The following is a 24,071-nucleotide window of genomic DNA, read 5'->3' as shown; positions in this document are numbered from 1 at the left end:
GCCTTCTCTGTGTACTTCTCTGTCCTCCTCTGTGTCTGTCTCTATCTCAGTCTCTGTCTTCGTGGGTATCTCTTTCGGAGTATCTCTACAGATGATAATGTCTCTCTCTCTCACTAGTCCCTGTCTGTTGTCTGTCTCTGGGACTGTCTCCATCTCTCTTCCTGGGTGTCTCTCTGTATCTCTGTCTCCTCTGCTGATCTCTGTGCTTGTATGTGTACATGCGTGTGTGTTCCTATTTTTGTCTCTGATTCTCCCTGTCTCCCTCCCTCTGTCCCTGCATCTCTCTGTCTCTGTCTCTCTCCTCTCTCTGACTCACCTCCCCCAACCTGTCCCTCCTCTCTTGTGGGTCTCTGAACCCTTCTGATTGACTATTGTCCTGTTTCCAACCTCTGCCTCACTGCCACTGCTCACTCACCCACGGGTCCCCAACACCCACACAGGTCAAACCGCCTCCCTCCCTTACTTCTCTCCCTAGTTACAGCTCCAGCTTCCCTTGGATGACAGCCGTGAGGACATCAGAACTAGGAGTAGGCGTGATGTCCCATAGCTCCAAGACTTTGGGATTCATACATCTGTGAAGTTAAAAAACACAATGAAAGGAACCCACAGAATGTGACCAATTATTTTTTCTAAATAAGGATTTATAAAGAATCACCAACTTATCATTTTATATTAGAAAGGATATTTTAATGCCAAAAACAAAAGAGAAAGCTCTAAGAATAGGTAATAATCCATTAACTTAAATAAACCATTTTATAAAAACATTTGCTACATTACCTTTATTTTACTTATTTTGCCCCAGATGGGTGAAGATGTTAGGGATTGGCACAGGCTCTCTGGCCTCATTGGAAACCAGAGATCTTGCCCAAGCCTTTCCCACAGAAAAACGAAGAGACCTTTTTTTTGAGGGAAGAAAGGGCAAAACTGGAACAGGACCCAGAAGCTCTCACTGGCTACTCAGTACTTCACAAGTCCCTTTCCAGCCCCACTGGTCTCTTCGTGAAAATAATGTATGAGGCTGCCTAGTTGGGGGTCAGACAGCAGACTCCCTGATGCCAAGTGTTCCTCTGTGTGGAGACAGAGTCTTGCTCTGTTGCCCAGGCTGGAGTGCAGTGGTGCAATCTTGGCTCACTGCAGCCTCTGCCTCCTGGGTTCAAGTGATTCTCCTGCTTCAGCCTCCCGAGTAGCTGGGATTACAGGCACCCGCCACCACACCTGGCTAAATTTTATATTTTTAGTAGAGACGGGGTTTCACCATGTTGGCTAGGCTGGTCTCGAACTCCTGACCTCAAGTGACCCGCCCACCTCAGCCACCCAAAGTGCTGAGATTCCAGGCATGAGCTACTGCACCAGGCCCTCTGTGTGTCTCTGGACATGTAAGTTAACCGCTGTCTGTGCTTCCTTCCTCACTTGTAGAATGAGCAAAATAACAGCTAGCTCCTTGAGTTGCCTAAAATGTAGTAAAACTTGTTAGCCACTATTATTATCAGGAAGAGGGGGCCTGGGGAGTAGTGTCTTGAAAGAAGGGAGCTATCTGGATCCAGGCCTGAGCCAGGAAAGGAAGAGAATAGCAGGGACTTCTGCCCTGCTCTCCCCTAGGCAAGCTGTGCGCCTCTGTCAGGGGCAGCAGCCAGACTGTGGAGGAGCTGTTGTCTGGGAGATTTAGGGGCTCTGAAGCCCATTGAGGCTGCTTTGGAACTCAGGGATGCATGGAAAATGTGGGATGTGGGCAGAGACCTTCTCCCTTCCTCTTCAGGGCTTCCACTCAGCATGCTCAGATGCCCTCAGCCCAGGAACCAGTACTTTTGTCACAGACACTGACACTCCCAGGAGTGGAGGTAAAGCTCCCTCAAGTGGCATTTGTGGCTGCAGGTGCCAGCAAAGGGAAGCGCCGGTGGGAAGGGAGTATAGTAAATGCCAGTGGCCTTGGATGCCATGTGGTCCCTTAAGATGTCTAGAAACGCCTGAGGCCGACTTAGCAGATGAGGTTGAAGGTCCTGGGCAGGCAGGTGAGGGTAATTAGAGAAACTCTGGGTTATTAATACAAATGTGACACCACTTGCATCAAGGCCTGGCAGGCCCCTTAGAATCAGACAAACATTTCCTCAACACCTGCTCTTGCCAAGCACTGTGCTAGTCAGAGAATGCCCAGACTAAGAGAGCAGGGGACTTTCTTGCCAGGAACTCACACAAGGCTTATCTAGGGTTACCCATGTTCTGCCTCTGAGTCAAGTGTCCAGAGACCCAGGTGAAGCCAGCCTGGAACATCTGCCACCTCTGTTCCCTGGTGAGCACCACTCAAGGGTGTGCCCAGGAAGGAAAGGAAAGGTATGCTGAAGGTAAGAATCAACAGGACTTGGTGACTTATTGGGTGAGGGACAGGGAGGCAAAAGTGGCTCCCAGTGTCCTGGCTTGGCACCTGGGTGGATGGTGAGGCTTTTCCTCAGAGAGGAAGTGCAGGTGGGTGGCTGAACGTCAGATGCTTGAGGCAAATCCAAGCGCTTAATAGGCATAGGCAGGTCTAGGGATCAGGAGAGGCATCAGCATGGATAATGAATGAATGAATGAATCGGAAGTATCGGGAGGGATAATGAATGAATGAGTTAGTGTAAGGAAGAACATGGGACCAAGAAGGCCTTATAAGACTTTGCCTGCTGGTGGGGAAGGGGTTTAAGGGAGCACATACTAGGCAAAGAAAATAGCCTAAAAGGTTTGCAGGTGAGAGAAAGCAGCACAAAATTATTAGCTTTCAGACAAGCTAAGAATTCCATTTAGCTTAAGCACTGGTTGTATCAGAGTAGTTGTAAGAGATGCATCACAATTAAAGGAATACATCAGGCCCAGATTGCAGAAGTTACTGAATGCCAGGGTGAAGAGTTTACATAATTCAGCAGGCAACAGGGAACCACTGAAGGTTTCTGAGAGAAGAGTGACATGATAAAATCTACATTTCAGGTTGTTCTAACTTAACAGTGTAGGATGGACTGAAACACAGACCAGAAGAAAGAAATGTAAGAGAAAGGGCTCATCAGGCACAGCTGTATATGCTCATCGGGCATATCTGCTGTCCCAATATCACTTGAGCCCAGGAGTTCAAGTCCAGCCTGGGCAACATAGGGAGACCCCTCATCTCTTAAAAAAAAAAAAAAAAAAAGAAAGAAAGAAAGAGGGAAAGAGAGAGACGGAGACAGACAGAGATAATCACTTATTTTTATTCCACAAAAACTGAACTTCGTCTATGTGAAGCAACCCTTTTCCTCATTCTAATCTCTAATCCTTAATCTGCTTAGGTCTAGAAAACCAAATCACTTACGTTAATACTGAATATAAAGAAAAAGTAAATGGGTTCTACTAAACATATCACTATTATAAATAAATATAAACGAATTTAAATGTCTGTTAAAAGAAGCTTTATATATACTTATATACAATAGATTACTCAGCCTTAAAAAGGAAATTCTGATACATGCTACAGTATGGATATACTTTAAGGACATCATGCTTGAGTGAAAAAAACTAGTCACAAAAAGACAAATACTGTGTGATTCCACTTACATGATGTTCCTAATCAAATTTATAAATTCATAAATGGTGGTTGCTGGGTGCTGAGAAGGGGAAACTGGGGTTGTTTAATGGGTATAGAAAGTCAGTTCTGCATGGTAGAGTTCTGGAGGATGGTTGTACAACAATGTAAATGTACTAAATGCTACTGTACTGGTTAAGGTTGGGCACGGAAGCTCAAGCCCGTAATCCCAGCACTCTGGGAGGCCAAGGTAGGAGGATCACCTGAGCTCAGGAGTTAGAGACCAGCCTGGGCAACATAGCAAGACCTTGTCTCTACAAATAATAATAATTTTAAAAATTAGCCAGGTGTGGTGGTGCTGTAGTCCCAGCTACTCGGGAGGCTGAGGTGGGAGGACTGCTTCAGCCCAGGTGGTCAAGGCTACAGTGAGCCGAGATCATGCCACTGAACTCCAGCCTGAGTGACAGAGCAAGACCTTGTCTAAAAAAAAATGGTTGAGTAAATTTTCTTCTGTATATTTTACCACAATTAAAAATAAAAATAAGAAAAAAGGAGTTTCAGAATGGTTCATCGAACAAAACCCAATTTCAAAAAAAAAGAAACACACCTAAAATAGTGATTCTGAAAGCCTAAAAATCAAGAAATGGGGAAAGCAAATGTAAACAAAAAGCAAGCAAGAGCTATAATCCTGATATACAACAAGATAAAATTCAGACTAAGAGCATTGAATGAAATAAAGAAGATGTAAGCGTCTGGAGCGCTATGTATAAAACAACACAGCAGTACTTTCACAAAGCAGAATCCATTTTCATAAAGCAGAAAATGCAAGAAGAAAGAGAAGTGTTAATAGCAGGGGTCTGAAACACACCACTTTCAGTCCAAGACTCATCAAAGGGTCAAAAAATAATGGAAAACCTTAACAACATAATCTAGAAGCTACATTTCCTACATACATATCAAAATTTGTACCCCCAAAACAGGGAACATACCATTTCAAATGCACATCATGAAAAATGACCATCTATTTGGGCAAAAGAAAGCCTCAAAGTGGCTTTTGAGGATACAAGCTTTTATGATCACTCTTTTTCTAACCGCAAAGTTTCACTGAGTGGTTTCAAGGCAACAAAGAATGTAGAAGCAGTTTGAAAACTAAAAAGCACCAAGCAAATATTAATTACTGATACTGTCAATACTGTTATTGCTATTATTATCATTATTCACTGCTTGGTGAACATTTTGTTTCCTCTCTGACATATTCTAGAGAAGATGGCCAAACAGACGGGGGATTAATATGTAATCTTTACTGTCTTCATAAAAGCTACCATTTCTTTGGTGTTTACAATGTGCCAGGTATTATGCTGTTTTACACGCAGTCATTAATTAGGAACAGCTTGCTATTTGTTTTATGAAAGCAAGACTTCTGCTTCTCTCATATCACCGTCCAGGTCCAGAACAGCGCGAGGTCCCTTTTGAGTAAGTGTTCAGCGAAGACTTGGGAACCAAAGTGCACTGATTAAGGACCTACTTCAGTCAGATGTGGGTTTGAAATTTCATTCTAGCACTTACTACATGTGTGACCTTGGGCAAGTTAAATACCCTTTCTGAACCTCAGTTTTTTTCACAGAAAAACAGATAATCATAACAGCTACATTAACAAGGACTGATCAGAAGTTTCAATATAGTAACACGTGTAAAGGGTCTAGCATGGAACCTGGTCCACTGTAGGCATTCAATAAATGTTGGTCTGAGGTTGAGGGAGAAAGAACAGACCTTATCAGATAATCTTAGACTAGGGGCCTTTCTTTTTTCTTTAACAAAAAAAAAAAAAAAAAAATCTTTAAATACAAATATCCTCCAATGCATGTGAAATAATTTATTTTTTAAGTAGTGTCATGGGGTAATAGTGAAATAAGTTATGGTAGATCCATATTATGGAATACTGCATCACAATGAAAGAATAAATTGTATCTACATGTACACACACGGACAGATGACCATGATTGTTACAGGGTAAGAAAAAAAAGCAAACATCAGAATATTAATAGTTCCCCTCTCTCCTTCTAAAAAATTACATGGCCAGGCACGGTGGTTCACACCTGTAATCCCAGCAATTTGGGAGGCTGAGGCAGGCGGATTACCTAAGTCAGGAGTTCAAGACCAGCCTGGCCAACATTGTGAAACTCCATCTCTATTAAAAAAAATAAAAATAAAATACAAAAATTAGCTGGGCATGGTGGCGGGTGCCTGTAATCCCAGCTACTCAGGAGGCTGAGGCAGGGAAAACTGCTTGAACCAGGGAGGCAGAGGTTGCAGTAAGCCGAGACTGCGCCACTGCCCTTCAGCCTGGGCGACAGAGCAAGACTCCGTGTCAAAAAAAAAAAAAAAAAATGATCTATGGCCAGGCAGAGTGGCTCACACTTGTAATCCCAGCACTTTGGGAGGCTGAGGCAGAAGGACCGCTTGAGGCCAAGTGTTTGAGACCAGCCTAGGCAACAAAGTAAAAAAAAAGAAAAAGAAAAAGCCAGGTGTGGTGGTGCATAGCTGCAGTCCCAGCTACTCAAGAGGCTGAGGTGGGAGACTTGTTTGAGCCAAGGACTTTGAGGTTGCAATGAGCTATGATTGCGCCACTTCACGACAGGCGACAGAGTGAGACACTGTCTCAAAAAGCAAAACAAAATGAAACGAACACACACACACATATGCACAGAGAAAGGTCTGGAAGGATATATACCTAATTTTAAAGGAGTAGGATCAGGGACTGGTGAGATGTTTTAACTTTCTACATTCCAACTTATTTTGTAATTTCCAACACACACACACACACACACACACACACGAAAAAAATAAACAGGATAAAAATTATCAAATTCTCTTTGGCCTGAATATTTCATGGGACTTTGAAAGTCATTAAACTGAATAGAAGAGGTGGTTAATTCTTCCGGCAAGTGTGAGAATTTCCATACTCAGCGTTTCTTTTTGAGAGAGGCTGTAGGAGACAAGAGATGGAGAATGAATTGCTCCAGCATTACTCATTATATCCAAACAGGTAGTCTCATTCTTGTCCCTGTCACCACTGCAGCCCTGACACACAGAGTAACAGAGAAACTCTTTGATAAATGTCAACTGAAATTGAGTAATCAGCTGAAAGCCATTTGCTGAGCTGTCTGACTGCCCTGGGCTCGAGGTTTTCCTTTATTCATTTATCATGATACAGCTTTGGCCAACATACACACAGGAGAGAAACTGTTGACATGTGGAACCCAAGTACAGAAAATCTTTCATTTTCCTCCCTGCCTGTTCACCAAATAAGTTTTTGTTTATTTAAAGACTACAGAGGATTTGGCTGTTAAGAACCAAATGCCTTTGGAGTGGAGTTACAACATAATTTATCATTTCCTCTGTTTATTAAAAAATCCTGCATCTTTGAGAAGCACATTTGCAGTGAGTGGGGGATGTCGGCCACTCATGAAAGACTGTTGCAAAGCCCCTGTCATGTGACTTACCCCAATAGAGGCTTCCTAATTTCTCTATCTATCCCTGCTCTTCCCCCAGCTGACTTCTAATCGTGTGATGACCACTTAGGGCTGGTGAATGGGGTTAGAGAACAGGTAAGTGGGGCAGGAGACTGTGTTAGTTTAACTTTGACCCAATTTTGACCTTGAACCCTCACTGCATGTTTCACCAGTGTAAGTAAAGGGGGAAGTGCAACCCTTATTGCCTCCAGCAATGAGAAGTTGGATGCTGCTTCGAAAGAACTCAGCCAGGCCTTGCCACCACCAAAGTGGGCTCCATTCTGAAGGCAGACACCTTGCAGAATTGGAATGAACTTCCTACTTTTCCACCTGAGAGATTATTATAGACAGCAATTTAGTTCAGTGCACTATGTACTCCCTCAAAACAGGGGCCATATCTTACCCATTTTTGTATTGCCAGTACATAGTACAGTACCTGACAAACAATTGGTGCTCACTAAATGCTAATGAAGAAAGCAGGACAGTGGTTCCTTCCAGATTGGTGAGGTGCCACGACAGTGTGAGCCCAGAGAGGGCATGGAAGCTCCACACCCTGTCCTTCTCCCTAAACCTTGCCCTGTGTACCTCCTTCATTGGGTTGTTCAGCTGTATCTCTTATAATAAACCAGTGAATGTGTTTCCCTGAGTTCTGTGAGCTGTCCTAGGAAATTAACTGAACCCAAGAAAGTCAAGGACTCTAGTTTGTATTTGGTCAGTCAGGAGTATGGGTGGCCCAGATTTGTGACTGGCATTGAAAGCGCTGGCAGTCTTGGGAGATGGAGCCCTCAACCCGTGGGATCTGACACTATTTCCAGGTAATGTCAGAAATGAACTGAATTATAGGATACCCAGTTGGTGTCTGCTGGAGAACTGCTTGGTGTGCGGGGGAAACAAACACACACCCAGTCACAGAAGTGTTCCATGTTGAGTGTGAAAGTATAAAAGGAAAAAAAGTTTGATTTTTTCCTTTTACATTAGCACATCAGGCCTCAATTTGAATGCCAGCTCTGCTACTTGCTAGCTATGTAACCCTGGACAAGAAACTTCACTTCTATGTAAATAACACTGACAATGAATCATGAAAACCTTCTACCACTTATCGGCTTTGCTTTGTTACTTTGGGCAAGTTACCTAATACTGTCAAGACTTAGTTTTCCTATTTGTAAAATGGAGATAATACACATCTCTTAAGTTTACTGTCAAGATTATAAATAATGCCCAACTCATAATGGCTATATTAGGAATAAATGAATGAATAAAAAATAATTGGAGGGAAAAACCTAACAACCCAGCATCCAAAGATAGGCCACAATAAACCACTTGTCTGTCAACAATGGGCAAGCCCTGGGGGAAAGGTGTCTCACTGCCAAATAAATGTTGAGAACAAGTACAAGAGTGGAAAATGATAGAAGGACAGTGTTAAGACCAGAAAGCAAAGAAGTCAGCATTTTCTGGGTAGCTACTATGTGCAATTTATTCACAATACAACATATGGCTGCCTACTATGCTCCAAGCATTACACAAAGTTCTGAGGATATACAGGCTAATTAAATGCAAAAAAAATACTTAAGAGTTCGTACAAAGCAGTAGACTATGCCATGAGAGCCTGTAATGAGGGTCCTAGGTTAGAGGGGAAAGGAAGACTTCCCAGAGGATGTGATATCCAAGACAAGGCCTGATAATAAACAGGACTGGCCAGGTAAGGAGGGGAAGAGAGATCCAGGCAGAGAAAAGAGCATGTGTGAAGATGACTCCGAAGCAAAACTACTGTTCTGGGTGCTTCACATACAGATCCTCAGTGATCATCAATCCAGACCAACTCTATTCTTTCCTTTGTGGTTGTTATTCCTTCCAATTTATTTAGATTTTATTGTTTAGTGAAAATGAGCCTCTAGTAAAGTGTCCAGTCACAGGTGAAGGCCAGTATCAGCCCAAGCAGAATTTTAAAATGGGAACAGAGCCTAATTATTTGAAAAGGAGGCTCCTAAGATGAGGAGCAGGTGGTACTAAGCCTGCCAATGGCCTCAATCCCTTGGCGACATCAAGTCAAAGCAAAAGCCTGAGTAAAGGCCCTTTGCCAGCAGCACGTATTTTCTGACAGTCACCCATGTCAGAAGGCTGAGAGCAGAAGGAGGAAGAGAATGAACAAGTCTGAGTGTTCCACTGGAAGTCTGGGCCTCACAAGGACAGCCTTCTGTCCGAGTGGTGACAGTCTTCTGTGTGGATGGGGGAGGAAGAGAGGTCCCAATGTGCCACCCATGGGATCCAGCAGAAACTGGGCTCTGGAGTACTGCTGGCCCCCAGTGGACTTTCATCCAAGGAGTTCTTTGGTCTTCACTGCCAGATGCCTGTCCAGTTCTGCCACTGTGTCATCAGCCATTTGGCTGATCTGCAAGAACACAAAATGAGACAGCCTGATTAATGGGGCTGGAAAAGGGTAGGGGATGAATATTCCAGAAACATGAAAAGATTATGTGAGAAATAATAATAGTGACAAAAGTTCACATTAAGTAACAGCCAGGCACTGTACTCAGAACTTTATACTTATATATTCTTTTTAACTCCTAACAGCAAACCCATAAGATAGATACTATTATTATCCCCATTTTGCAGACAGGAAAACTGAGGCATTTAGATTACTTATTCAGGACACATAGCTAGAAAGCTGGAATGACAAAATTTAATCCACAGTATTTAGATTCCACAGCCCAAAATTCTTAACTAGTAATCTACAATATAGAGAAGCTAGTCTTATCTGTTCCCTAATGAGCCTCTAGAATTTCCTACACCTCAAATACTTTGTATATAAAGCCCTCATACAAATGATAAGAAGAATATTAAGATCCCAATAGTTAAGTGGAAAAAAAAGCCTTGAAAAAAAAAATGAGGTACATCTGGTTAACAAACATGGAAAACAGACATCAAAGAAATGCAAATTAAAACAAGATACAATTCAGCTATCATAGCAAAATTTGATGCTGTGGTTTTTAATTACAATATTCAATGCCAGCAAGCTATGATGAAATGGATAAGCTCATATATCACTGATAGAAATTCAGATTGATGCAAATGTTCATACCATTTAACCCCAAAATCTCTCAATTGGGAAATTATCACATGAACAGGATCTGAAAAATTTTTCTGAAGTTCTATACACAAAGATATTTATCCCAGCTTTATATTTAATAATACAAAAATTAGAAAATCTAAAGTTATAGAATGGGGAAGTAGTTGAATACATATAGTCATTAAAAATGGTTAAGATTTTCTACTTCTTAAGGATAGGGTGTTAATATGAGTAACATTCCAGTACATATTATGGAAACATGCTCACATTATCCTTGAACTGAAGAAAAGCAGGACACAAAATTGTGTATATACATAGTAGAAATGATCTCTAAAATATGTAAACAAAAAATTGTGTATTTTTAAAAGCTGCAAGGAAACTTGTCAAAATATTAATAGTGGTTATATTTTAGTGATGGGGAAGATAGGTAACGTATCGTTCATGTCCATCTCTGTCACATCCAGCCTAGGACTTAACACATATCAAGTTCTCAGGAAAAACACACTAAGTGAATAATTATTAAAGTTTTCTGTGCTTTTCTATATTTTCCAAATTTTCTGCAATAAACATGTACTCCCTCTAAGAATGAAAAACAAAACACAATACAATATAGTAGCTGCTGCAGCCTCCTTCCTATGTCTAAAAGAGATTGAAAGCAGGAAGCCTTAGGCAGGAGGCTTTGAGGGCTGCAGCATGGTGCCAAGGATCTGCATGCTCAACAGCATAGCGGCTGTTGGACATCTTTATTTGCAGACCACAGGCCTTGGCTAGGAATTGAGAACTAACTGCACTAAAAAGGGTAGAAACTAAAAAGGATTTAGAGCAATTGGTCCCAGGCAGGGAGGTGGCCAGGCTCTCACCATAGCAACAGTTGTACATTTTTTCAGCTGGAAAAGCAAAGCACCTGGGGGCTGCCACACACTGCAAGAGTGGCTGGACTCAGAATGACAGTTTGGTCCCTCCTCACTCAGCTAGCCACAAAGCCTTGAGATGCTTTTGCCCCTCTGTGGCTGCCTTGCATGGGGTGTGGCATGGTGCCCAGCAGTACTCCAACACCTGCAGGCTGGCAGCCTGGGACAGCCAGGAATGATGGCTGAAAGCCTCCTCTGGAAAAATGGCTTTGAGGGTAGTTTGGGGACAAGGATGGGGACTGGGAGGAGGGAGAGTACTTAGGGTAACAATTTGATAACATGGGTTCTGGGTGAAATTAGTGGGGTGAAAATGTGTAGTCACATTTTCCCACTTTGACTCTCAGTTTCCTCATCTATCAAAAGAATATGCAAGCACATTTTAAACTGGTTATTTGCTATTTCGTGTTACTATAACTTTTCCTATCACTTCCTGACTTCTTTCCAATTAATTAATGAAAATAGGGCAGGTGTGGTTGGTGGCTCACACCTGTAATCCCAGCACTTTGGGAGGCTGAGGTGGGAGGATCACTTGAGCCCAGGAGTTTGAGACCAGCCTGGCAACATGGGGAAATCCCATCTCTTAAAACAACACAAAAAATTAGCTGGGCATGGTGGCATATGTCTGTAGTCCCAGCTACTCAGGAAACTGAGATGGGAGGATAGCTTGAGCCCAGGAGGTGGAGGATGCACTGAGTAGAGATGGTGCCACTGCACTCCCACCTGGGCAACAGAGACTCTCTCAAAAATAAAAAAAATTAAAAAAAATTAGTGAAAATATTTACTAACATTTTACCATAGTACAAGCATAAGGTGTTCTTGGGGACAGCCTGCCTATAAGTTCATCTTTTCTACCTTTATCAGACGTCTTAAAATAATGATGATTAATAGCAACAAGGCCAACAACAGCTTCCACTTACTGAGTACTTACCACATGTCAGACACTTGGTTAAAACTTTACGAGCATTATTGCACACAATCCCTATAACATATGAAAGACTGTTATCTCTCTTTACCATATAATAAACATTATTTAACTTGACAGTTGCATAGTAGGAATGCAAGTGTTTTATCTTCTATTACTTCATTCAAATCCAACAACCTCACCTAGCCTCTATAAAGTAGGTATAATAGGTATTATCCCCATTTTACAGAGGAGTAAATCAAGGCACAGAACGTTAACTGATCTGTCCAAGATCATATAAAAAGTCAGTGGTTGTAATCCCAGCATTTTGGGAGGCCGAGGCGGGAGGATGAGGTCAGGAAATTGAGACCATCCTGGCTAACACAGCGAAACCCCGTCTCTACTAAAAATACAAAAAATTAGCTGACCATTGTGGGAGGCTGAGGCAGGAGAATGGGATGAACCTGGGAGGCGGAGCTTGCAGTGAGCCAAGATTGCGCCACTGCACTCCCGCCTGGTGGATAGAGCCAGACTCTGTCTCAAAAAAAAAAAAAAAAAAAGTCAGTGGTGTGGCTGAGCCAGGAACTCACCCATCTTAATGGCCAGTTTGAGGCTCTTATTCCCCTTTGGAGGGGTCCCATAGCACCTGGCCAAGTCCTTCCTCATTCCAGACAGGTTGTGTTAGGGACATTGAGAGTCAATCCAAGTTCTACATTTAAAGTCGCAAGACTGGGGAGAAGAGAAGGATAAAGAAATAGGGCGAAAAATTACTGAGGACCAGCCACCATACTAGCCACTTCTAAGTATGTAGCATCATTTGGTCCTCATATCAATCCTGTGCTCCCACTTTGTGGATGAAGAAACAGAGGCTCAGAAAGATGACACCATTTGCTGACGTTAACAGCTAAGAAGTAAAACAGCCAGGATTTTAATCTAGGCCTGTCTCACTCCAAAGCAAGAACCCCTGCCAATATAATGCGCTGCCTCATAGAGATTATAACATCGTCATCATTGTTATCATCATCACATTTGCTACTTACAAATTCAGGAGAATGAAAGGCAGGAACAGAGAAGGGGAATGGCAGGAGCATGGAGTACACTCCTGGGGCAGGCCTGCCTACCAGCCATCCTTCCTGAGGCCTAGCTCAAAACCCCCACTGCCTTGCCTGGACCAGCTCCCTGCCTGCCACCTGTCTGCCAGGAGCCTCCTTTAGCTCTGCTAGCACCCAGCTTTGCTCATTTCAGAGCAGCACTGTTTCTCAGGAAAAGGCAGCAGTGAAAGGATCTTGGCCAGAGTTACTGGTGGTTTCTGCCAAGTACATTAATGTTCAGCAGGCGCATTTATAGCAAACCAAAGCCAAGGTGAAACAGCAGGCTGGCAGATGTCAGAGTCCTGAGCGGGAAGACCCCGGTCCTTCTTCAGCAAAGCTTGCCTGGAAGCGGGCTTGGGAAGTAGCGGGGGTGGGGGAACAGTTGAGGAAATCTGAGGGTCAAACATGACTACAGGGATAGAACCTACAAATGAATCATTTCATTCTTATTTTTATTTATTTATTTTTTTTGAGATGGAGTCTTGCTCTGTCACCCAGGCTGGAATGCAGTGGCACGATCCGGCTCACTGCAATCTCTGCCTCCCGGGTTCAAGCGATTCTCCTGCCTCAGCCTCCCAAGTAGCTGGGACTACGGGCGCCCACCACCATGCCCGGCTAATTTTTTACATTTTTAGTAGAGACAGAGTTTCACCGTGTTAACCAGAATGGTCTCGATCTCCTGACTTTGTGATCCACCTGCCTGGGCCTCCCAAAGTGCTGGGATTATAGGCGTGAGCCACCGTGCCTGGCCTATCATTTCATTCCTATACACCAAAAATTAAAGAAGCATTTTTATAATAAAGCTTTAAAGAATCTGACCTCAAAAGATTTTTGAAAAATTAAAAAAGATAATCTCATACAAAATAAAATCCAAATTGTTTATAATCCCATCTTCTGAAATGACCACCTTTAATATTTTGACATGTATAAGCTGCCAACCCTATGTACATGTGACTTTCCTTTATAAAAATAAAATCAAACTGCAGTATAATCTACCTTTTAAAAACAAATTCCAAAAAAATTTACCATGTCTATAAAATATTTTTATAACTTTCTATGTAGATTTTAATGAATATAAAACAATTTACTTCCCACAGTCAAAAATTTATAGACAGTTTCCAGTTTTCTACTATTATATATATCAATGAACATTTCTATAAATAAGGCTCTTGATTATTTATTTTGGGCAAATTCCTAAGTCACTAAATCAGAATTGTATGGATTTTAGTGTATATTATCCTCTAGAAAGGTCATATGGATTTATACAAAGAGTAACAATCTTTAGAGTGTGAAAATAAAAGCAACACTTCCCAGATAAGCAACATTTTCAGCTCAGATAAAAAATTCTAGGTTCAAGTGTTAGGGGTTATAAAAGGCAAATTAAATACATATATACTTTAAAAACACAGTAGTATGTACCAAGAATCTTATAAAAAATATGCAATCCCTCTGTACAGTAATTCCACACTTGGGACGTTCCAGTCTATTCTAAGGAAATCTCAACAAAGATACAGAGATATATATATACTCACTGCAACCTTACAACAAAAAAGTTTAAACAAACTAAAATGTCCAAAAAGAGGGCTTATGAAAGTGAACACCACAACATCAACTATTTAACAGCCATCAGAAAGAGTTTTACAAAGAGTTTTTCAAGACATGAAAAATGCTAATGCCTTTGAGGTCAAACAGAAAATAAAAAGCTGAATACAAAATTGCATATATACTATATTTTCTCAACCATGCTTAAAATTATGTAGTTTTTGTTTTTTTTTAAGAAAAAAAAGGAAAAAAGAAATATTCCAAAATGTTAAGAACGGTTGCCCTCCAATGTGGGATGGTAGGATGAATTTTCCCCCATTGTTTTAAACAGTCTTCTGTACTCTATATTTTCTCCAATGAACATATATTACTTTGATAATAAGGAACAAAAGTAAACAAAATTTTAAAGCTGTCTGATGAAGCAACAATCAGCCATAGCCTTGTTTTATATCTTTAAAACCATGCATGCGCGCATACACACACACACACACACACACACACACACACACACACACCCCAAAAATTCCAGTTTGGGGCCTTCTGACAGCAGAAAGAACACCATGAAGTATATATAAGGCTCTCTCCTATTCCAAACTTTTAACTCTATGACAGTAAATGAAGTTATTAACTATCCTGGTTAAGAATAAACATTTAGCTGGGCACTCACGCCTGTAATCCCAGCACTTTAGGGGGTTGAGGCGGGAGGATCATCTGAGGTCAGAGTTCAAGATCAGCCTGGCAAACATGGTGAAACCCCGTCTCTACCAAAAATACAAAAATTAGCAGGGCATGGTGGCACGTGCCTGTAATCCCAGCTACTTGGGAGGCTGAGGCAGGAGAATCCCTTGAACCCAGGAGGTGGAGGTTGCAGTGAGTCGAGATTGCACCACTGCACTCCAGTCTGGGCAAAAAAAAAAAAAAAAGAAAAGAATATACATTTAAATAATATTATTTTTTGAAAGATGTCTATAATATATTGTGTCATATAAATAGTATGATACTTTTTCTTGTTTCGAGAGATAACTTGAAGTTCTACACTAAAATGTTAACGATAGTCATCTGAGTGATGAGATTTCAATTATTTTCTTCATTGTTTTAACAGCAAAACTAATACAGCTATTTTCACTTTAACAAAAATCAACAGTAAGAAGCACTAAAGAAAAATTCTAATCTGAAGAGGATGGCGAAAAGCCAGTGCTAATGAGTGAAGACTTCCAGCAAGGTCTTTGTCAAGAGGGTTTTATCAAGAATGCTTGTTATCTGATCATTCTTCCTCTTCCAAGGAGCTGTGGGCTCTGGTCCCTGAGGTAGAAGTCCTGGCTTGCTGAGTGAGGAGTGCCTGGTAGGCCCTGGTGGTCCATAGGCTTACCACCAAGAAGCAATGACAAGGCAAAGCAGTGAAGAAATCCCCTGGGAGAAAGACAAGGAGCTGGCCCAGCTGGAGTCAGGGCCCAGACTATTAATGAGGCCTGGTCAGTGCTCAGGAAAGGCCCGCCTAATCTCTGAACCTCCTCTTTTAGCTGATATAGGGAAAGAGGAGGGCAGAGAGATGGCAAGGAGGGGAGCTCCGAGGGTGTGGGTGTCAGGTACACTAATGGTGCTTTCTAGCATACCAAGGAAACCATCCAAGGCAGAAATGACCAATCCTTTTTTACAGAAAACAGACTCCAAAGAGTCAAGCAACTTCCCCAAGGTCACAGGACAAGTGTAGAACAATCTTCTACGTCATTATCTTCTACATGTGGTTTTACAGAATTACCTGAGAGCTTTTTAAAACTATACATTCCAGCTGGGCGCACCTGTTATCCCAGCTACAGGAGGACTACTTGAGCCCAGGATGACAAGACCAGCCTGGGCAACATAGTGAGACCCCCATCTCAAGAAAAATAAATTAATAAAATTAAGTAAAATAAAAATATACATTCCTAGGCAGAGCTACTGTATCAGAAAACGTATCAGAAAATGCAGGAGTAGGGCCCAGGAAGCCACCTAAAATTCCTCCCCCAGGTGATTGTTGTGGCTCTCCTACTAGCAAATTGCTAGTAAAACTAGCATTTTAACTGCTGATGGAGGAAAAGGGGAGCAGCTAGTCAATTTATGGACTTCTTCAGGGGTCCCACTAAGGTTTCTCCTTGCTTCTCGCTTCTCTCTTCACTCCCTACCCAGCCCACACGCCTGTTCAATCTCCCTAAAATAATGCTTTATCGTGGATGAGGAGGCTTTAAGGCCTATCAAACCCTTTATATTACATTGAACATTACTAATTCTATCTCTACATCTTTCTACAGGTGCCACTCAGGTTCAAGTCACCATCACTTCCTGGTTGGATTTCTGCAGCAGCTTCCCTGGTCTCCCTGCCTCCAGTCTTGCCCCCTACTATCTGTTTTTCACCTGGCCACCATAGTCATCTTTCATAAACATAAATGTGCTCTCTCCATCATCTAAAAAAAATCTTTCAAGCGTGTCACTGTAGGAGAATCACCTGAGAAGGATTTAAAATACAGATTCCTAGGCTCTATCGCAGATTCACTGACTCAATCTCTGGAAATGGGGCCCCAGATACCTGGATTTTTATAAGCTACCCAAGTGATTATGGTACTTTGGTAGATTAGATGTTGTTCAGCAAATATTCACTTCTCTCCCCAGACCTCCATAAATATATATATTTCCTTGTACCAAAGATATTGAGCTTGGCCCATGTGACTTGCTTTGGCCAATCAAATATGAGAAGAGTAGGTGTTTAAAATGTACTTGAGTGGTTGGGCTTATGATCGTGGCATCTGCTGTTACCATGAAAAACGGCCCTAGGAAACCTGTTGGCTCCGGAAGATTAAGAGATATATAAAGTAGATTTGAACCCAATCCAAGATCTGGAGTCAAGCCCACTGAGTCCAGCCTCAAACAGCTACACCCCAGCTGGCCCATGGAAATAAGAATAAGAAATAATGCTTTGATATTGTCGATCACTGAGTTTTGGGGTAGTTGTGTACCATTACTGTGGCCACATATGACTTATATAGTCGTACAATGTGAGAAAGTCTGTACATGTTAACGTTCAAACCCCTAAACCTGGTGTACGAGACCTTCCTTCTATTATCTAGCCACTCTGTTTTCTTTATTCATTCCCTAGTCTTATCCTATGTTCAAACCCCCATGATCTAACTGAATATTGTTTTTATATCACCATACCTTTGTACATATGGTTTTACTTTTCCCCCTTGTCACTCACTATTTTACTCCAATAGCTTAAGACTTATTCAAGTGCCACTACTCAGCACACTGAGAACATTAAGTGCTCACTTCTCAGCAACCAGAAAACCAGACAGGAGAACATTAGTGTAGAGGCTCTGAAATCAGTCTGCCTGAGTATGGATCCGATTTCTACCAATTTCCAGCAGCGTGGTTTTGGGCAAGTTATTTAACTTACTGGAACCTCAGTTTCCTTACTACCTACCTCATAGTTTTGTAGTGATGAGGGTAAATGAAGTAATATAAAGTGTTCCGCACAAAACCTGGCACACAATACAAGTGTCTTATCCTCCTCTATGGATCCCTCTGAATCTGGCCTTAGGCTAAGCCCAGAACAGAGACTCAGTCAATGTTGATAATGTGAATGAAAGATCAGAGGTATTCTGTTTTAACTGTCCTCACCTCAAACATGAACAAAAGATTCCTTGCACTGAATACATAGATACTACTACATCTGTTGGCAATAGTACCTGTTTCTCTATTAGCCTAATGGTGTCCTCCGAGACTGTATCCTTGGATTTCTTCAGCTTGTTCATTGCGTTGGTGCGAACCTTTCGTAAAGAGTCTTTGGCCTTGTTGGTGTTCTGTTTGGCCAGTTTCACCAGCATTTCTCTGTGCTCTCTGGTTACTCTGATAAAAGACAAAAAACATTCGACAAAATCATCCTATACATTAACTGCTGGCCAAGAATTTAACATCACTCTGTCAACCGGTTTGTAACTTTCCTCTCTGTGGGCTGAACTCCTGGAATTTCCAGGAGGAGGAAAACACATGTACAAAGGCTTTAAGTTGCCCAAACGTGGGCACACTGGGTTTGACTTTGTATAAGGTACCAAACTTCCCAGTGAGAGAACTGGGATTCAAATCCCAATATTTCTGACCTGTATTCCTTCTGCTACTCTTGTAATCTGTTTCAAGTGAATCATGCACTGCTGCCATTACTTCTGCTTCCAGGCAGAAAGCTCTTCATAGTCAGTAATATGAAGCTTGGGACTGAAAAGGACAAAACCACCAAGAGCCCATGTTTCATTTAAGGAATTGGCTGAAGCACTGATAACAAAGAAAGGAGTGACAAGAAAAGAGGCTGGGAAGCCATATCACAGAGAGTCTTGTAAGATTACAAACCATATATTACAGATGAAGAAAATGAGGCCCAAAGAAATTTGGCACCTTATACAAAGTCAAACCCAGTCAAACCCAAGCTGGCCTGTCACAAAAGCCAATGGTCTTAGTATGACAACATTCCTCTGCCCCCCCGGGTCCTAAAATGGACATGCTTATGCTTCCTGACCCTCAAATCAACACGGTTCTTGCTCAAGAAAGGACAATTCCAAGTTCTGGGTACATGTTCAGTGTGGAATAGTGATGAGCAGCTGTTAAAGATTTAGTAACATCTACCTTATATTTTCTCTGCTGAGAAAAAAAGAATTTTGAGAAAGAATAAGCTCTGAAGGGAACAGTTATATTTATGTAAATCCTTTTGGATTCAGCTATTTGAAGGTATTCTCAAAATAACAATGAGTCTAATTACTACTATTATTAACGCCCCCGTGCCACATGAGTACTTTAAGTATGTTACTTCATTGATCCTCACAACTCTTCAAATGAGGAAACAGGCTCACAGACGTTAAGTGACTTGCCCGTGAGCATGAGTGAGAGAACTGGGATTCAAATCCCGATCTTTCTGGCCTATATTCTTTTTACTCTTGTAATCTATTTCAAGTAAATCATGCACTGCTGCCATTACTTCTGCTTCCAGGCAGAAAGCTCTTCAAAGTCAGTAATATGAAGCTTGGGACTGAAAAGGACAAAACCACCATGTCAGGAGTTTGGGGATTTGGATCAGATCTTGTTACTTTTATGGTTTTTAATTCATTGAACAAAAATCATGCTGACATGTTTAGGTCTCTTTTTTGTTCTGCCAAAGCATATGTCAGTATAAGGAAGGAACACGAAAATTAAAACTTGATCCACTGATTCAAAAAACTTAATCCTGCTGAAATACTAAGAGAAGCAGAAAATAAATGAATCTAAGCCTTTAAGAAACCTCATAAACTTCTCCAGAAAGAACATACTGAAGTATTTGAATATTGTATTTCATATAATTTCAAATAGGTATCTCACTGTTTAGACAACACTTAATAATAAAGAAAAAAATTATCTGATCAACTTTTCTTTTCACTACACTGTTATATTTTAAATGGAGGAAAAAACATACATTTAAAAAACATAAAATGAGACTAAAAAATCCTTAAGAATTAAAGGCTACATAAAGAAAACAAAATCATAATATAGGTAATTTGGCCTTAATAAAATGTATTATTTTGTATTTATTAATGCAAATGTGACATTACCACACTATTAACACCAGTTTCCACATGTAATAGTGTCCAATCATTGACATTGTCAAAAATATTTCCATTTCAGGATGCAAAGAGGCAATAATCAGAAAGATACTACAAGGAAATGGAGAGAGGAGTGCAGTGAGAAGGGGGAAAGGGAGGGAGGAAGACAAACCATGCTAGGCACAGGGAGGGCTGAGAGGGAGAAAGGCATGTGTGTGCTGGTTCAGGGAACGGAGCTGAAAAGAATCTAAAATACAAGATCAGAAGCAGTCAGGGTGATGGCAAGGCACTAGTTTTGAAGTCAGACAGACTAGGTTCATACCTCTATCTATTGCTCAGAAATTGACTATCCTTGGGCAAGCTACTTAATCTCTGTGAGCCTCAGTTTCCTTATCTCTAAAATGAAGATTTAAAAAGACACCTTACCGCAGGATTAAGAGAAGCAGACACAACAGATAAAGTACCAATAAAGAGAGCAGCATATATAGTAGCCTTGAATAAATGGTAGCGTTTATGAATGTTTTAATCAAACATGTTTAATTACTTCCTCATGAAACAATCACAGCACATCTGTTTTAGAAAAGAAACATATTTTATTATGGAAATATTTTCATTCTTTTCCAAATGTGATTAATACATCTGATCATCTCCACCTTGCATTCCTGGGGTTCTGTGAGTATACATTAGAGTTTGTGTTCCAGGCTTCTGAACTCAGCTGGTTAGTTCTGAGTACCCACTTTAAGTTGATATGCATTCACTCATCAAGCACTGGCTGAGCCTCCTATGCTCTGTGCCAGATCTTGGGCCAGACCAAGGAGCTTCAGAAGAGGCAGACCTGGCCCATCTTTTCCAGAGGCTCAGACTAGTGGTGGAGACAAACTTGTCAGCCACTACTTAGAAAGAGGATGACTGCTGCTAGGATGGAAGGATGGATCTCCTGTGGGAGGAGCATACAGAAAACACAACACTTCTATCTTGAGATCTGGAACCTGCCTTATGGATGCACAGTAACTTGTTAGCTGCAGAAGAAAGCAAAGTGCATTTTGGGAAGCACAGTGGGAGATGTAGCGGAGGGACAGCATGAAGTTGAAAAGGGTACATCCCAGTCAAATATATTCTACAGGCCTGGAGTTTTCAAATTCTTCTTTAGCCACAAACCTTGGCTCCAAAGAAAACTGAGGCAGAGACCCCATTTGTAAAGCAGATAAAAAGAGACTACTTCAGTTGAAGAGGAGGAGGGGTGGGCTCTATCCCAGGCCACAAAACTCAGCTCCGCCTCCACTTCTGGACCTGACACTTACAGGCTGAGTGACCCTATGCAAGCTATTTAAACTCTCTGAGCCTTGATCTTCTCATTTGGAAACAGAAATCAAAAACAAACAAATGAAACAGAACCTCCCTTTCAGAGTTATTGTGAGATTTAGATGAGGTAATACATGGAAAGCATCCTGTACAAAGCCTGATAGAGAATAAACACTCAGGAAATGTAAACTGTCTCTGTTGTGGTTGGTTACAGTTTTGGAAGCCGTGAAGCATCTTCAAATAATGAAGAATCTATTCATGAAAGTTTTTAGTCAACAGAGAAATGACAGAGCAAAGATCTATGCTCTGACAAGATGACTTTTTGAGATCTCACTGGTAATTTAACATCTCACAGACATTTTAAAATCCAAATGCTCTCAGAATGTAGCCCTGAAATTTTTTCTTTTCAATATTCATTAATTCAATCTATAGCTTCATTCAACAACTACTTACTAGGCACCTACTGTAAGTTACTCATTATGACAGAAAAAAGGGAGATAGCATTAAATACACAGGCGTTTACCATCTGGCAAGGAAGGCAGTCATTACACAAACACATACAAATTAATGAACAAATTACAGTGGTAATATGCACCATAAAGTCATATAGAGTTCTATAAAAATAATTAAGTGGGGAAAGGAGTCTGACCAACCTTTCTTTGTGGGACCCCAGGAACTAAATGTGGAGATACTGAGGCTAAGTGATATTTAAGTTGCATAAGAGTTGGGGGGATAGTGAAAGATCATTCTCACCAGAGGGAATGGCATGTGTAAAGAATATAGCTCTTATAGGATGAAAAAAAGTGATAGTATTGAAAGAAGAAGGCAAAGACTATCCCAAAAGAGAAGGCTGGAGAGGCCAGCAAGTGAAAGGCTTTGTAAGCCCTTCAATGTCACAGTGGGTCTTAGTAGATCCACTGACAGCTCAACAAAATATGGTATAAGCATATAATGTTATTCAGCCTTAAAAAGAAATGAGAATGTGATATGTGTTATCACATGGATGAACCTTAGCATAAAAAACACTTAGCATAAAAAACATTATGCTAAGTGAAATATGCCAGACTCACAGAGACACATATTGTATGATTCCACTTACATGAAGTTCTTAAGAGTTGTCAAATTCATAGAGACGGAAAGTAGAATAGTGGTTACCAGGGGCTGGGGGAAGAGGGAAGTGGGAAGTTGTTTAATAGGTAAAGAGCTTTGCAGGATGAAGAGCATCCTAGAGATTGTTTATACAACAATGTTAATACACTTAATGCCACTGAACTGTACACTTAAAAAATGACTAAAATACAAGCCTGGACAACTTAGCAAGACCCCATCCCTACAACACACAACAAAATTAGCCACGCATCATCATATGTGCCTGAAGTCTCAGCTACTTGGGAGGCTAAGGCAAAAGGATCACTTGAGCCCAGGAGTCTGAGGCTGCAGTGAGCCATGATTATGCCACTGCACTTTAGCCTGGATGAGACAGCATGACCCCATCTTTTTTTTTTTTTTCTGGAGCTGGAGTCTTGCTCTGTCACCCAGGCTGGAGTGCAGTGGTGCGATCTCGGCTCACTGCAACCTCCACTTCCTGGGTTCAAGTGATTCTCCTGCCTCAGTCTCGTGAGTAGCTGGAATTAGTCACAAGCCACCATGCCTGGATAATTTTTGTATTTTTAGTAGAGACGGGGTTTCACCATGTTAGCCAGGCTAGTCACAAACTCCTGATCTTAAGTGATCCGCCTGCCTCGGTCTCCCAAAGTGCTGGGATTACAGGCGTCAGCCACCGCATCCGGCCTGGCTTTTTCTCATTTGGAAACAGAAATGAAAAGAAAAAGAAAAAGAAAAAGAAAAAGAAAAAAAAGACTAAAGCAGTACATTTTTAAAATGTATATTTTACATTAAAATAAGAAGAAACTTGATCAGATTTTTAGTTTGTGTAGACAGCAATATACAAACCAGATCTAAATACATGGCAAGAGTCTGACCAGGAGCCTCTAGGTAGGTAGACGGGGAGCTCAGGATCCACCCTTTTGCAGTTTCTTGGCTGGGTGAGGAAGCCTTTTCCGCTAGGGTCAGAGAGCCTCTAGCACAAGGCAGGGGTTTTGGCCGAGCTGGCAGGGTCATACTTTGTTTGTACAAGCTCCACCAGGCAGATCTTCCAGTAACATCCTGGATGGGGGCCTTCCTGAAAAATTCCTTGAGCATGTTCCTATGAACAATAAGCAGAGGGCATGCCCCACTGCTAACTCACACAACAGAGAATCCCACTGACTGAAATGATACTTCCTATTGTTTCAATGAGAATGTGACACATGTACAAAGCTATACACCAGGTGTGTATCAGAGGAAGTCACGCTCAGCTCAGGTAATGACAGCAAAAAAGTTGTAAAGCAACAGACTCGCAACTTCAGAAGGCTCTTTGGACACTTAAAGGGGGCTTTAAAATGTAGAAAGGACATGGTTTAGGGCCAAAAAGACCTAGGCTGAAATTCCAGCTCTGCTACTTGTTAGCTTCAGAACTTTGAGTATGCTATTCAACCTCTCCAAACTCAGTTTTCTCCTATACAAAATGGGAGTAAGAATATTACAGAGGGTGACGAGTTGATGGGTGCAGCACACCAACATGGCACA

At 41.4% G+C, this 24,071-nt stretch overlaps 1 protein-coding gene across 4 annotated transcripts in view; it reads right to left on the bottom strand.

Moving 5' to 3' along the window:
* Positions 1-6,679: 6,679 nt before the first annotated feature.
* Positions 6,680-24,071, bottom strand: part of MRRF (mitochondrial ribosome recycling factor) — a 64,960-nt gene continuing 47,568 nt past the window's right edge. For 2 of the 4 annotated variants that reach the window (XM_030919615.1, XM_030919613.1), the window contains exons 5-6: positions 18,267-18,426; positions 6,680-9,424 (exon numbers count right to left, since the gene is read on the bottom strand). In XM_030919615.1, the coding sequence (XP_030775475.1) occupies positions 9,347-9,424; positions 18,267-18,426 (238 nt within the window). In that variant the 3' untranslated portion in view covers positions 6,680-9,346. The remainder of the gene's footprint in view (positions 9,425-18,266; positions 18,427-24,071) is intronic. The other 2 variants (XM_010355389.2, XM_030919614.1) reach the window with 2 other exon arrangements.

The sequence above is a fragment of the Rhinopithecus roxellana genome, chromosome 16, assembly GCF_007565055.1.
Source record: "Rhinopithecus roxellana isolate Shanxi Qingling chromosome 16, ASM756505v1, whole genome shotgun sequence".
In the NCBI taxonomy this organism is placed as follows: domain Eukaryota; kingdom Metazoa; phylum Chordata; class Mammalia; order Primates; family Cercopithecidae; genus Rhinopithecus; species Rhinopithecus roxellana.
Note: the sequence above shows the minus strand (reverse complement) of the source record. Positions and strands in the feature narration are given on the sequence as shown.